The 14,842-nt window shown below is 37.0% G+C and overlaps 1 protein-coding gene across 2 annotated transcripts in view; it reads left to right on the top strand.

The window, feature by feature from the left end:
• The window catches only part of LOC123265089 (flocculation protein FLO11), a 28,923-nt gene that overhangs the window by 8,534 nt on the left and 5,547 nt on the right, over positions 1–14,842 (top strand). For both annotated transcript variants that reach the window (XM_044728694.1, XM_044728693.1), the window contains 7 exons: positions 630–869; positions 1,577–3,471; positions 5,702–5,966; positions 6,673–7,272; positions 8,182–8,628; positions 9,907–10,371; positions 10,453–10,902. In XM_044728694.1, coding sequence (XP_044584629.1) covers positions 630–869; positions 1,577–3,471; positions 5,702–5,966; positions 6,673–7,272; positions 8,182–8,628; positions 9,907–10,371; positions 10,453–10,902 — 4,362 coding nt within the window. The remainder of the gene's footprint in view (positions 1–629; positions 870–1,576; positions 3,472–5,701; positions 5,967–6,672; positions 7,273–8,181; positions 8,629–9,906; positions 10,372–10,452; positions 10,903–14,842) is intronic.

The following is a 14,842-nucleotide window of genomic DNA, read 5'->3' as shown; positions in this document are numbered from 1 at the left end:
TTTTTAATAGCTGATTTTTGAACGATTTTCTTATATATTTTAATTGTAACTTAAATACATAAAAATATAACTCAGAATATATTAATGAAAATATGAAGGAAAAAAATAAGTTAAAAAATTATATTTCAAACAATAAAAGTAAAATGAAGTCATAAAAATATCTTGAAAATATTATATAGTTTAGAATAAAATTTTACAAGTTTTTTTTTTTATATATTTACATGCGTATTTCTTATATATTTTAATAATAGTTGAAATGTATTAAACATACACGAAATAAATGTATGAAAATATGAAAAAGATAAAAAATACATATATTAATCATCAATAAAAAGATATGGTCATGAAAATATATTAAAAGTATCATATTTAAATAGAGTTATATATAAGTTTTTATATTTTTGTAATACAGATATTTCTCATATATTTTAATTATTGATAAAATATTTAAAATATAGATGAAATTCGGTCAAAAGTAAGCGATAAAAAAAACCTTTTTATTAAGTTTTATCTACTATTCATTTATTCCTGACATATTTTTTATGTAAATTTTTTTCATTAACATACTACTTTTTTGTTATTACAATTTTAATTATCAGTGTAATGATTTAATGAAAATTTTATCGTAGAATCAAGCGTATCTGCCAAATGCTGTCGAAGAAAACAAACAGCCATTCAGACAAAACGCGATTCCGAATCGGCAAGTTGATTATAACTCTGATATGGCACCTCCGCAACTGTCTTCGGATGCTTTGCCGCCTGTTTATTCTTCACAGCAATTCAAGCAATCTCAGGAGGCGGCAATTGAAGGTGGAGTTCCACCTTCTGGACCGGCCAGTGATGGAAAAGGAGAAAATACTGATGAAGAGGTCGGTTTTATAGTTTAATTGTTTTATAGATAAGTCGACGAGTTGTATTTAGACTTTATTAATTCACAAGTAAATTATGCATTGACATAAAAATTAAATTGGAAAAAAACAATTTCGAAACCGAGAAAATCATTTTGAAGAGTTTTTTTTGTCTTGAATCAACACGAAACTATTTTTAATTAGTATAATTTACTTAAACATTTCTTTAGTTCAAGAATTTTCCTGCTTGATTCAAGAAAAGAAAATTCTTTAAAATAATTTTCTTTGTACAATATATTTTCTCTTAAATGAGCTTTTTTATCAGGTTTAATTTATCATACTCACTTAAAAAACTTTATTGTTTCTATTATTTTATATAAATTCATTGACAACGAATTAAAAAATTCAGTTTTTTTTTTTTTTTTTTCATTAATCATAACACCGTTTTTAAAATTAAAATTCAATTCTATAAATACATCTTATTTATTTATTAAAGTATAAAAATTTTCAATATAACTTTCATAGTTAAAAATAATTAGATTAATATTAATTCCGATTAAAAATCAAAACCCAGTTTAAATAATGAATTCTCTATCGAAAGTTCCGCGCTCCGAATAATCACAACCAAACAATTTCTTGCGTGACCAAGTGAGTGAGATAACAAATAAACATTGACGTAGTAAAAAGAAAGCGGGAAGCAATAAAGTCAGTTGATAATTTCATTACAGATTCAGGTGGTATACGTCCCAGCGGAAACACTTGCGCAACGAGGCCAATCCAAGGAGGAAAGAAACCGCGACCACAACCAATTTTCCTTCCCGCGACACGATAATCGTTATCCCCATCCTCAACAAATCGACTCCTCGCCTTCCGTTACCACAGAGGAGCCCTACATCCAAGAATACGTCGAGTTTCCCCGCGGACAGCTAGCGATCGAGCAGTTCTATAAAGAGGCCCGCCAAAAAGAACTTGACCGGCTCAACGAAGAGCGAAAAGAAATAGCTCGTCAAGCTAAAATTGCTGCTACCGCTCGCCAGCGGGAGCAAGAACGCGCCCACCAGCGTGACATGGACAAGAAGCTTAAAGAACTCGCTAAAATTGAAGAACTCGCGAAACAACGCGAACTAGAACGCATTCGTGAAGACCGACTTCGCGAGCGCCAAAGACTCGAAGAACAGGAAAAAGTTAGAATGAAAGAAGAAAAAGCCCGTCAGGCAGAAATTGAACGATTGGCAGCTCTCGAGAGGCAGAAAAATGCCGAAATCGAGCGGTCCATCCTCAGGCAAAAGGAGCTCGAGAAAGCTGCCCTCCAGCAAGAAGAAGTAAGAGCCGAAGAATTGAAGAGTTCTGAAGAACTTCACCATCAACACCACACCGAAAATATCAAGCACAAAGGACCCAGGCATCGCAGCAAGCCGAGAAGACCTCACAAGGATGAGGTCCAAGAAGCCTCCACAATCCCTCCTCCCAACCAGCCGCCCCTCGCCGTGTTTATAGGCCCAGACATCGAAGCTCAAGAAACCCAGCCCCAGTTCCAAGTAATCGACGCCCTGCGATTTTTGCGTGATGCAAAAACGATCCCGGTTCTCGATCATGTTTCATCAACCAACCCCCGAGCCTTCGTAGGACCCGCGAATTTGAATCCTCCTCAAGGGTACTCTAAGTTCGAATTGCCCTATCTTTCTTCTCTGGACATCAATCGCGTTGAAAGACGTGTAGATAAACTTCCTTTCTTCGTTGCGCCTTTAAGCTTCAGTCCACCTGTCGGGTACTACAAGATTCCTTTCCCTCATCCGCACATTGGGTCGGTGATCGTCAACAGCCTAGATGACAATATCGGTCCCTCTGCCAGTCAGGAAAGTTCTAAGACAGTGCCAAATGTCATTGATCACAACTTGCCGGTTTCTGGCCCTGGTCCATGGCAGGCGAGCTATGAACTAGCGAGTCGAGCTCCTTATCCTACCGGGTATCCATCAGCCACTCCGCAGTATCCTTATCCGTCGAGCTCCGGGAACGAGGGGTATTTACGGGGATATGAGCAACAATCTGTGACTCCTTATCCTCAATCTGAAGAGTACGCGACTACTACTGATTACAGAAAGCCGAATATTGTATCTTCGTATTCGTATGACACTGCTCCTACAACCCCTGCGTATCAGGATGGATATGCGCACACTAGGGTCCAGCCGAACAAGGACCAGGAGATAACTTCTCAATTGGCTCAAGTCAACCAGCATGATTACTCTCAGCACAGACACGCTGAGAGTCCTTATCAGCATCCTAGTCAGCAGGCTTCTCATTCCTTGAATCCCCACCATGGGATTTATCACCTGAATCCTAATATCCAGAACTCGTATGAGGAGATTGATGCAAGGCCGGTTGGGCCCAATGGAAATGGGAATAGTAATGCAAATGTGGTTCCTATGACGGGGTACAGTTTGCCGCCGGAACTCCCGCCGATTCACCCCCAACTTCCTGGATTAGTTAATTCGCTGCTCGATCCCAAGGAAAGTGAAGCTGATAAGTTTATTACGACAACTATTTCTACTACTACTGAGCCTACTACTGTTCCGACTACCACCGAGGCAATTACTACCACGCACAGACCACGGGTTAGACAGAGGTAAGTTTGGGGGGATTGGCTCGTCCAGCCAGTATCTAGGTTCTTATTCAAACAACAAAATTTATCTGTGGCGTTAAATTTGTTGCTAATTAGTTACTCTAATTAGAATTTTGTTACTTGGTTAGACTCCGAACATTCATTAATAATGTTGGTCAATGCTAACTTTACATATGTGATAAATTGAGGAGGATTGAAGTTGTTTTTGAAAGAGGGTTCTCTTTAGACGGCTAAAAATCAGATTTTTGATAAGTGGGCTTATAGATGATAAGATAAGCATGCATAGAAAAAAAAATGGATCAAGAAAAATATTCTTGTTTACAGAAAATTTTCAGAAAGGAGGCGAATATTTTGATTTTAGTAAAATATTTTCTTGACATTGAACAATTTGGTTCAAAAGTCTTAAATAATTGAGTAAAGTTAAATTATTTTTCAATCAATATTTTTTCATTTTTCTATTTGAGTATAAAATATTCCGGTCTAGGAAATTACATTTTTCTATGCAAATAGTATATTACACCCCTTGGGAAGGAAAATAAGAAAAGCCTCAGATCACATGTGATCTGAGGTTTTCTTATTTACTTGCTAAGGGCTGTATACTATTTTTTTGTCCGACGACGGCGGAAAGCGGCAAATTTGTTTAGCGCAGCGGCACGAAAGTTGCCCCTTTCTGCCTTCGTCGAGCAAAAAAATAGTATACACTCCACGGGAAGTAAATAAGAAAGCCTTAGATCACATGTTTGTTGACCTCGGCTTCGCCTCGGCCAACAATTACATGGGGTGGACATCAATGACCCATAATCCGATTGCCTAGACCTAGTATTGGACACAATTCTTTTACCCAGAATTCGTTTGCCCAGATTTCTATGATACAGTGCATCTTTTACCCAGAGTTCCAATTATACAGAATTTCTATTACACAGGCATCCGATAACACATGATATCTTTTACTCAGTAATTCATTTACACAGGTTTCTTTTGCCCAAACTCTTCAATTTGATCTCAGTAGTTCTTGCAATAAATAGCGCCAGCATAACTAATTATAATTTGAAAACATTTTTATTATTTCAACAATTGACGAATCAGAGCCGCCTTATTATTTAATATTTCCACGTCGTACATTTAATTTTTTAATGCTCAAAATTATAATACTATGTATCTGCATAACTTTACCTTATTTATAAGTTGCAAAAAACAAAAAAAAAATTTTTTTTGAAATTCAAAATTTCTTATTTTTGAAAAAACAAAAAACAGTGTTCTCAAATTTTCAGAATCTTTTAAGATCAGTACAAGGTATTATACGAAAAAAATGGAACCAAAATTTTAATCTCAATCGTCATTTTTGACGATTTTCAAAAATTCAAAATTTGTTTGGCATTTTTCAAAATTTTTTTCCAAAATATTTTTTTTTTCAATAACACCAAGTGTCCCTTTTTAAACAAACGAAAGGCCATTCCTGTATCTATAATAGCGTTCGAGATATTACAAAAATAAAATTCAAAAGCTGTAAAAATCGCGAAATTTTGAATTTGCATATCTTTTGAAAAATTTTTTTATTTTTTCTTTTGGCAGAACTTTGTTACATGATAAAAGAAAACTTCAGACCAAAATTTGTTCTAATCGAAAGGGGTCGATTCCAACTATTGGTCGATTTGACATGGAATGACCCAGGAGTTTAACAAATGTTACAGAAAAATAAGGCGACTCTGATTTGTTAATTGTTGAAATAAAAAAAATGTTTTCAAATTATAATTAGTTATGCTGGCGCTATTTATTGCAAGAACTACTGAGATCAAATTGAAGAGTCTGGGCAAAAGAAACCTGTGTAAATGGATTACTGAGTAAAAGATATCATGTGTTATCGGATGCCTGTGTAATAGAAATTCTGTATAATTGGAACTCTGGGTAAAAGATGCATTGTATCGTAAAAATCTGGACAAACGAATTCTGGGTAAAAGAATTGTGTCCAATACTAGGTCTGGGCAATCGGATTATGGGTCATTGATGTCCACCCATTACATGTGATCTGAGACATTTCTTACTTTACTTCCCTAGGTGTGTAATATACTATATTTACTCCAAAACGAAAAAATTAAATTCAAAAACGTAATGTTCTAAAAAAATAGCTTTCTACAAGAATTTTTGAAATTTTTAAAATGATTTCCTCCCTTAATAATTGTTTCTTGATGAACATATTTTGAATGTAAGTAAATTTTTGGATTGTGGTTTTCAGAGGAAGAGTTACAGCGCGAACAACAACCCCCTCGCCGACGAGTATCATCCCCACGGGGTCCACGCAGAGAAATTATGAACGGACACGAAGACCATTTAATAGATCTAGATCACGATTTACGACTACTACCACCACCACCGAAGAGTATAAGGACACTTACGAGCCAAGTAGGTCTAAAGTTCCCGAGACTACCATTAGGTACACTACTCAGGAATATCGTCGGCCGGCGAACAAGATACAAAAGTTCAAGAACCGCAATCATGAAGTAGGTTTATTTTATTTATTTATATGAAAATTACTAGCAATTTGACAATAATTTGAGTAGCTTGGCTTCTATAAATGTTTATGTTAAAGCATTTTTAGGTACAAATTTGTCTTGACCTTTGGAATTATATCAAATTTAACCAAAAAAAATTAGTTTATTTATTCAGACATGCTATGAAAATAATTTTCTTTATTCTCTTAATTTCATCCGTGAAACAGTTATTTTTAAAAGCTCAAAGTCCAAATTTTGGATAAAATATCAAAGATACAATAAAATTGAAAGAATACTTTTTTGTGAGGAATTAAATTTTTTAAAGAAAAGGTTTCTTTTAACTTTATTGTATCTTCTATTTTTAAGCCAGAAATTTGAGAATAAGTCAAAAACGAAATCATAAAAATTTTCTTATTTTCTTAATTTTATAAATTATTTCCAAAAACTTAAAATCCAAATTCTGGATAAAATATCGTAGATACGATAAATTGACACCAATACTTTTTTGTAGGAAATAAAACTCTTTATAAATAATTTGCTCTTCAATTTTATCATATCTCCCATTTTTAAGCCAGAAATTTGAATCAAAGTTAAAAATCAAATCATATGAATATTAAAATTTTTTTCTTAATCTTTTAAGTAAAAGTCTTAATTTTTTCAATGATACTAAATTTAACTACAAAAATCAATTTAAATGTAAATAAAAACATTTTAGGCGCTAAATCAAATCCCAAACATTCAAGCCCACGAGACGTTATCTGATGACGGAAGCATCCCTGAAGACCCAACCAACCCACGTCAGTATCAAAACTACAATGTGCCACTCACCACCGTCAGCTCTTTGACGTATAGCGACGAAAGTTTGACAACAGAACGCGATTACTCTAAGAACCCTAATTACCCTCATCTATCTCACGACAGATTCCGCGGGTCCGATAGTGGTTACCAGGCGAACTTACAGGCCCAGGGGTATGATTATGATGCACCAGAAGGAGCTAACATTAATAGTAATAACAATAATGCTCCGTCGACACCGATATCGGTGACACCCGAGTATTATTATGCCGATAAAACTGAAAGTGCTGAAGGCGTAACTGATATACCTTATTCTCAAGTGGAATATCGTCCTAGTATTAATTACAACAATAATAATAATAATAATAATAACAATAATAATAATAATAATAATTATGATAATAATAATAATAATGATGACAGAAGTAGTACAAGTGGTGAAAATAGTCCGGTGTTAAATAATAATCAATACTCTGCGGAAATACAGCCGCGACCTTATGAATCTTTTTCTGAACCCGAAGTAAGTCAACAGTTATTTTTATTTTATTAGTTTGTTTAATTCATTTGTGTTACTAATTTTTAAAAAATTTTTTAAATCAAAATTAAAAGTCGCAATAGCCATTTTATAACTGGTGTAACTAATTTTGATGGTTCTAAATTGATTTTTGAATTTTCTACTGATGAAAAATAATTAAAAATTTGTTTTTTAAAAATCAATTTTGAAAATCAAAATTCAAAGATCAAAAATCAATTTTATATTTGAAATATTAATTTTATTTTAAATTATTATTATAAATATCATAAATTACGCGTCACTAATATTCTTCTAAATTTTTTTCAAAGTAAAAATTTTATTTTAATCTTAAAATTTGATTTTTTTTTGAGAGTAGATTTTTTTGAAACCATGAATTTTAAGTTGTACAATCGAATTGATAAAAATTTATTGGAATAAATAAATTCCTTTTTAAAAATTTTAAACAAAAAGATATTTTTAAATTTTTATTAATCGATTTTTAAATTATATTAATAAAAAATAAAAGAAAAATTTTTTTTATCATCAATTATTCAAATTGAAATAGAAAGATGTAAAATTAGTTATTGATACATTGATTATTTTATTAAAATATCACTTTGATCCAAATCAATAACAATTCTTAAAAAATTTTTATATTATTCAAAATTTTATATAATTAAATTTTTCTTAAAAAAAAATTTTTTTCTTAAGTATAGCCTTAACTTAAAAATTATACAATCAAATTGATGAAGATAATTTGTAGAAAATAGATTTCTTAAAAATTCAAATCAAGAAACTACTTTCATTAAACAACTAATTTTTCAAATAATTCATGTAATTAGCAACACAAATCAAGATCAAACCGGATTATAATCCAATTGATAAATTTTTCATGATTTACTTTGTTAAAACTAGACAACGACAGAAGCACCAACGACAACGGAACCGGCGCCAGTAATAATTCGCCAGCGAGTAAGGGCGCGATTAGGGGGTCGCCCTAGACAGGACTCCCCGATCCAGACGGCGCCGAGGGGCTCGCAGGACGAGTTCGTACACTTTAGCGCAGTGAATCAACCGCGACAACAATCAACAACCGCGAGGACACGCCCAAGAGCGAAAAAGCCCAACTATCTCACCGCGGCTCAGGTCCAGAGCGAAGGAAACGATTACGTGAGAATACAGTCTGCTAATCGTCCGCATCCTAAAACAATTGTGCAAGCAGCTGCTCCGAAAACCACTACAACCACCCTCGCTCCTGCTAGTGAGGAGTCTAGCGAGGAAGAGTATGGATTCTTTCGGAAGCCCAACTTTAATCAGCCCCACAATCTTATCAGCAGCAAATTCCGCGCTCCGGAATCACCAGTTAGTTTTTTTACTTTGTTAATTAATCACCGATAAAAATTATTTTTTTAAACTCATAAAATACGGGGTTACAGAGAAATATGTAGTAGCAACTATTGAGTTCATTATGATAATAAATTGATTAGTTATTTTAACAAAGTGAGCCAAGTTGCAATAACAAATCAGTTTGTAATACCACAACAATCAATTTGTTGTCTTAAGAACGATTATTTTGTTGGAATAACAATATCTGTTTGTTGTTACAACTAAATTATTTCATTACCATTAATTAAGTTATTTTTTTAAAATAACAGAATTAATTTATTGCCTTAAAAACAAAATTTGTTGGCATAATAAATTAAATTTGTTTTTGTTAGTATTAGTTATTTTAACAAAAAATATTGTTAGATCAACTAACTAGTTAATGGTATTGCAACAAAATATTTTTTGTTGAACCAAACAAAATATTTGGCATCGCTTTTAAAGAATTAAGTTGGTTTAACAAACCGATTTGTTAATTCAGCTAAACTGTTTGGTTGAACTAATTAAAGGGTACTGCTACAATAACAAAATTCTTTTAATGGTATATCATATTAACTAAATTAATTATTATAACCTTTGTTTTGTTATCATAATATATGACTTGTTATCTTTATGTTGACATATTAATTTTTTACCACAACTTGTCTTAAGGTAGTTGCCACGGTACAATATTGTCAAAAAATTAGAACTTATACGCGCCGCAAAAGTATATGAGTTTGTAGCTAAGTAACCCATAATTTTTACGCAAGACTGTACCCGTGGAGACGCAACCCATACAATTGTTTCTGTTCGACTCTGTAGATATACTTTTTCATAAACTGTTGAACTTTAATCCGTTATTTATAAATAATTAGACGGTTAAAATTTTTTTTTATTTTTTTTTAAACTCATAACAAATACATTAAAAGACTGCCAGTTTTTTTAAAGTTTCTGACAGTTAGTTTTTTTTTTATAACTAAGAAACTGGTACAGAACTGCAGAGAGCGTATGAAATCAATGTTAAATATCCAATTTTTAATTGAATTCATCTCTAGTTATAGATGGTCAATCGACTTCGAATTTTTAGGGTAATTGTATCATCATGTCTTTAATAAGTGTACAAAAAACTAGAATTTTCTGACGGTATGCCTCAACCACGACAACTACTTTAAGTTTCTTAACAAAAAATTTCTTTCATTGAAGAAGTATATGTTCTTAGGCGAAGAAAGCAATTTTTTAATCATTTTTCATACTAATACAAATTTTTTTTATCAATAGATCCAACTCCAAAATATAGGACCGACTGACGGAACAGCAGCAGATTCAAGTCCTACCCACACACAAGTATCGACTAAAAATCGACAAAAGTATCAATCGCCAAACCGACCACGTCCTGTCATAAAATCATCAACTGCGCCTGTAACAACGACACCTAGTGCTTTGGACACTCAGTCCTTCACGACAAAGCCTCGCGTGAGAGCTGAGGAGCCCAAAAATCGAATACGGACCCGGGTTAGGAGACCTGGTCGTAGGCGTACAACCACTACAAGCACCACCACCGAGGATCCACTCGATGAAATAAATAATTTGCCTCTGGAAGAAAATTACCCAAGACTACCGATCCATCCAAAGGAGCCGAGAGACAGCGCCGAAAGACAGTCGATCTACGACGGTAATTATGAAACTTTGCCAGCTAATTCCGGAGCTAATGGGCCCAGTCGCTCGGATTATGTTTATGAAAATGTAAGATTTATTTTTATTGCTAACTTTTGATTATTTAATTAATTGATCGATCTGAATTAATCAAGTGATTTTTTATTTCAGTATCCCAACCAAGACCGCGAGTTTATGCTGAATTTCGGAGCCTCGGACATCGTGGAAGAGCAACAAGATCAAAGTAGCCTCAAGCTAAGCAAGAACCATCGTGATGAGTCAAGGCTGACGAGACCTTATTCTAGACAGCAGCCCTCGGATATTTACGGATCCGAGAGCCAGTGGTCGACCAAGTTGACCCAATCCTCTTTCCAGCCGGTGAACCAGCTTCCGGAGGAGGATAAAATTCTGAGAGAGCAGAAAGAAATTAGCACCGAAAAAGAGGAAGCCCCGGAAATAATAACCGCGAGGCCTGATGACGGATTTATGACTGTTCTAGTTTCTTCTGACAATCAAACCAGCACCCCCGGGCTGGACATGACGGGAGAAACTACTATGCCGACTGATTTCGGAATGAAAATGTCTGCAGAAGAATCTACTGAAAATTTGCCGCGAAGAAGGGTAAGATTTTGGAATTATTAATAAATTGATTTGTATTGAATATAAAGTGGTTAAGCCTACATTGATGAAAAAATTAACTTGATTAACCCTTCGTTACTCGCGCTATGAGCAAATCGCCGTCTAACAAATACTCAACCTATAGAGACTCACTATAGTGCGAGCGAGAAACTAAAAAAGACGCGAGTAGCGAAGGGTTAATGTGATAAAATCTTGAACCAAGAATATTATTTTTAAGAATTCCATTGTTTTTAATTAAAATGAAAAATTTTTGAATTACAGAATTTTTAGATAAACCGAAAAAAATTTTTTAGGTCAAGCGTTTTTTTTAATTCAAGATTTTTAACTTCCCACTAAGAAAATTGAAAATTTTCAAAAATCGGGAAGTTATTGCTTTTACCCCGTTTTGCGAAAATCGAGTTTTCATCAGATCTCGACGTTTTAAGGTCACAGGAAGCTTCCCTGACTATTCCCGCGATGGTGTCTGTGCGGCCATATGTATGTATGTATGTATGTATGTATGTATGTATGTATGTATGTTTTTTTTTTTTTTTTTTCTCTTTAGGGGGGGGAATCCTTTTTACGGATTCCAGGCGTAGCTGTTTGGCCTGGATATGTGGCGACTCGACGCAGCGTCACACTAAAACTCGACGCTGACGCCCCTACCCACTAAACCCTAAAACCCCTTTCTCTTCTATCCTCTGATCCCCCATGGTACCGCCGTAAGGCATTACTTCGTGAAGGGAGGATCTAGCTGCCGCTCTTCCTTCTGGTGGCTAAGATGTTATTTCTTCCTTCTAGATTCTGCTATTTGCTCTTTTTCTTTCGGTGGAACGCAAGTCTTTAAGGACTTCTGTTGCAAACGTGTTGGTAGCGTTCCAGGCAGCTTCTGATGACAACATTGCTTCTACTAGTGAATCTGGTTGCATTCTCTGGTTCAGGATCCTCTCCAGTTCTTCACGCTGTGGATCGAAACGAGGACATACAAAGAAGACGTGCTCCGCGTCTTCAGCAGCTCCTGGGCAGGACGGGCACTCCGAAGAGTCATCGTGCTTAAAGCGGTGTAGATACTCTCGAAAAGTAATTGACCTCACCGTCGGTTAAGCCAAATGTCGATCCGAGGTATCAGACGGTGCGTCCACCTACCCTTCTCTGCAGCATCCCATTGTAGTTGCCATCGGCCTATGCTCTTCTGCCGTTCTTCAATTCTAAGTTCTTCAAGGATCAGTGCAGTTGACCTTTTTCGTTGGTAAAGAGCTTGTCTTTCCTCTGCTAGAACTCTAAGAGGTAGGGTTCCAGCAATGACGCACACTGCTTCTTCTGATATAGTGCGGAAGGCACTAGCTACTCGTAGGGCACTCAGTCGATATACTGGTCCAGCCCTTCTCTGCAGCATCCCATTGTAGTTGCCATCGGCCTATGCTCTTCTGCCGTTCTTCAATTCTAAGTTCTTCAAGGATCAGTGCAGTTGACCTTTTTCGTTGGTAAAGAGCTCGTCTTTCCTCTGCTAGAACTCTAAGAGGTAGGGTTCCAGCAATGGCGCACACTGCTTCTTCTGATATAGTGCGGAAGGCACTAGCTACTCGTAGGGCACTCAGTCGATATACTGGTCCAGCCTTTCTCCATGATTCTTGCGTCTTTAATGCGTCGGCCCAAATGGATATTCCGTAAGTGAGCACCGATATAACTACTGATGACAATAATAGCCTCCTGCTCTGTTTTGGGCCTCCGACGTTCGGCATCAGTCGTGCGAGACTAGCCCTCACTACTGACGCTTTGGCACTGACATGTTCCACTTGCTGCTTGAAGTTGAGTCGGGCATCAAGCATCACTCCCAAATATCGGATATAAGGTTGTGATGTGATTTCTTGTTCGCCGACTTTCAGCTTAATGGTCTCTACCACTTTTCTGCTGGTAATAAGTACTGCCTCAGTCTTGTGTTGCGCCAGTTGCAGGTTCACTGCGTCCATCCACCGGTTAACGTGCTCAAAAGTGAGATCGAACATATGTTTTATCTCGTCAAGGTGTTTGGCAACGATCACTACGGCTACGTCATCTGCATATGCTACGAGTTTGACGTTTCTCGGCAGAATTAGTCTTAATAGACCGTCATACATAATGTTCCACAGGAGCGGGCCTAGAACTGAACCTTGTGGTACCCCTCCAGTAATATTATACTCCCTCGGACCGTTCTTCGTGTCATACTTCAGGACCCTGTTTTCAAAGTAGCTTGCAAGATCTTAAGCAGGTATTCTGGTACATTCTTCTCTTGGAGGGCCTGCATGATGCATTTCCAATTGGCGGAGTTGAAGGCGTTTCTGATGTCTAGTGTCGCCACCAGGCAATACTTCTTCGTTCCACCTTTCCATCTGGTTCCTGCGATTGCTTCGGTGGTTTCTTCCCTTTAGGTAACAGTACCAATCGTTGCTGTTTCCACTTACGAGGAAAAGTCCCCTCCTTGAGGCATGCATTATAAGCGTCGAGGAATAATGTTGGAGCTGCCTTTATGATGGTTTTCAAGGCTATATTAGGGATTCCGTACAATCCCGGCGCTTTATTATTCCCTACACGGTTACAGGCCTCCAGTAGTTCTTCTTCAGTGACAGGTGGAATGTCGTCCAGTTCGCCTGGCGCCAACTGGTAATCGAAGTTGCGTTGCTGTGGAAACAGTGCAGTGACGATTTTCTGAAGAAGTTGAGGACACGTAGGTGATGGCATTTGTTGTTTTTTCAGGTGGGTCATAACCACCTTATAAGGCCTACCCCACACGTCTTTATCCACCTCGTATATAAGCTCTTTCCAGCATCTTCTTTTGCTCTCTTTGATAACTTTATTCAGTTCACGACGCGCCTTTTTGTACTCTGCGATCAGCTCCACTGAGTTGAGCCGTTGATAGCCGCGCTGGGAGATTCTTCTCTTTCTATGACACTCTTTACAGAGGACGCTGATGTGGTCGTTCCACCAATGCACCGAAGGTCTCGAATTTATGCCACGTTTACGAGGCATACTGGCATCACAAGCATGTGTTACTCTTCTCATCAGGTCCTTAGTATGTTGTTCTGCACATCCAGTGTTGATCGGATCACCATCGAGGGCTATTAGCAATGCTTCTGGGTCAAAAGATTTCACCTTCCAACCAACGATGTTAGACTGCTTGATTGGTCTCTTGAGGTTCTGGTCGTTTGATATTTCCCAGAATATCGCATGATGGTCGCTGGAAGTGTAGATGTCCAACACTTTCCAGTTGTAGTCACCTCTAGCAAGGCTATTACTGACAAAAGTGAGGTCTACAATTGAGCTTGCGTCACCTTTGGTGTAGGTCGGCGTATCACCACTGTTGAGCGAAACTACATCTAGTGTAGTAAAGGCCTCTAGTAGTGCTTTCCCTCGTGCGTTGGTATGTTTGCTGCCCCAGTCAACTGCCCAGGAGTTGAAGTCCCCGGCTATCGCTACTGGATGGTATTGCTTCGCATCTTCAGTTAGTCGATCCAAGAAATCAGTGAAGTCAATACTGGAGAGGATAGGTGGTGCGTAGCAGCTATAGAAGCGGATGCCCTCTACTGATACTGCTACAAAGCCGGCATTGCTGTTGTCAACTGCATTTTGGAAAGGGAGCTTGCCACATGACCAGATGACAGCTTTGGATGTGCTATCAGATTCCCAGGGTTGGGTACTCAGGTGTTTATATGGCTCTGCTATTAGTACCAAGTCAAGCTCTAATTCTCGCACGGATTGCATGAGCAGGTCATGCGCTGCCTCACAATGGTTGAGATTGAGCTGTAGTATCCTCATGGTTGTTTGTTCGTCAACTTCTGGAGCGCCTCCTGAAATACCGGGCACCTGTGGGTGCCGGCATGGTGAGCCACGTCCTTTGCTCCTTGCTGCTCAGCACATATTGCACACTTGGCAGGATTTTTACAGTCAGAGATACGGTGTCCTTCTT

This window comes from Cotesia glomerata, linkage group LG5 (genome assembly GCF_020080835.1).
Source record: "Cotesia glomerata isolate CgM1 linkage group LG5, MPM_Cglom_v2.3, whole genome shotgun sequence".
Classification (NCBI taxonomy): Eukaryota; Metazoa; Arthropoda; class Insecta; order Hymenoptera; family Braconidae; genus Cotesia; species Cotesia glomerata.
This window is presented reverse-complemented; position numbering and strand designations above follow the sequence as displayed.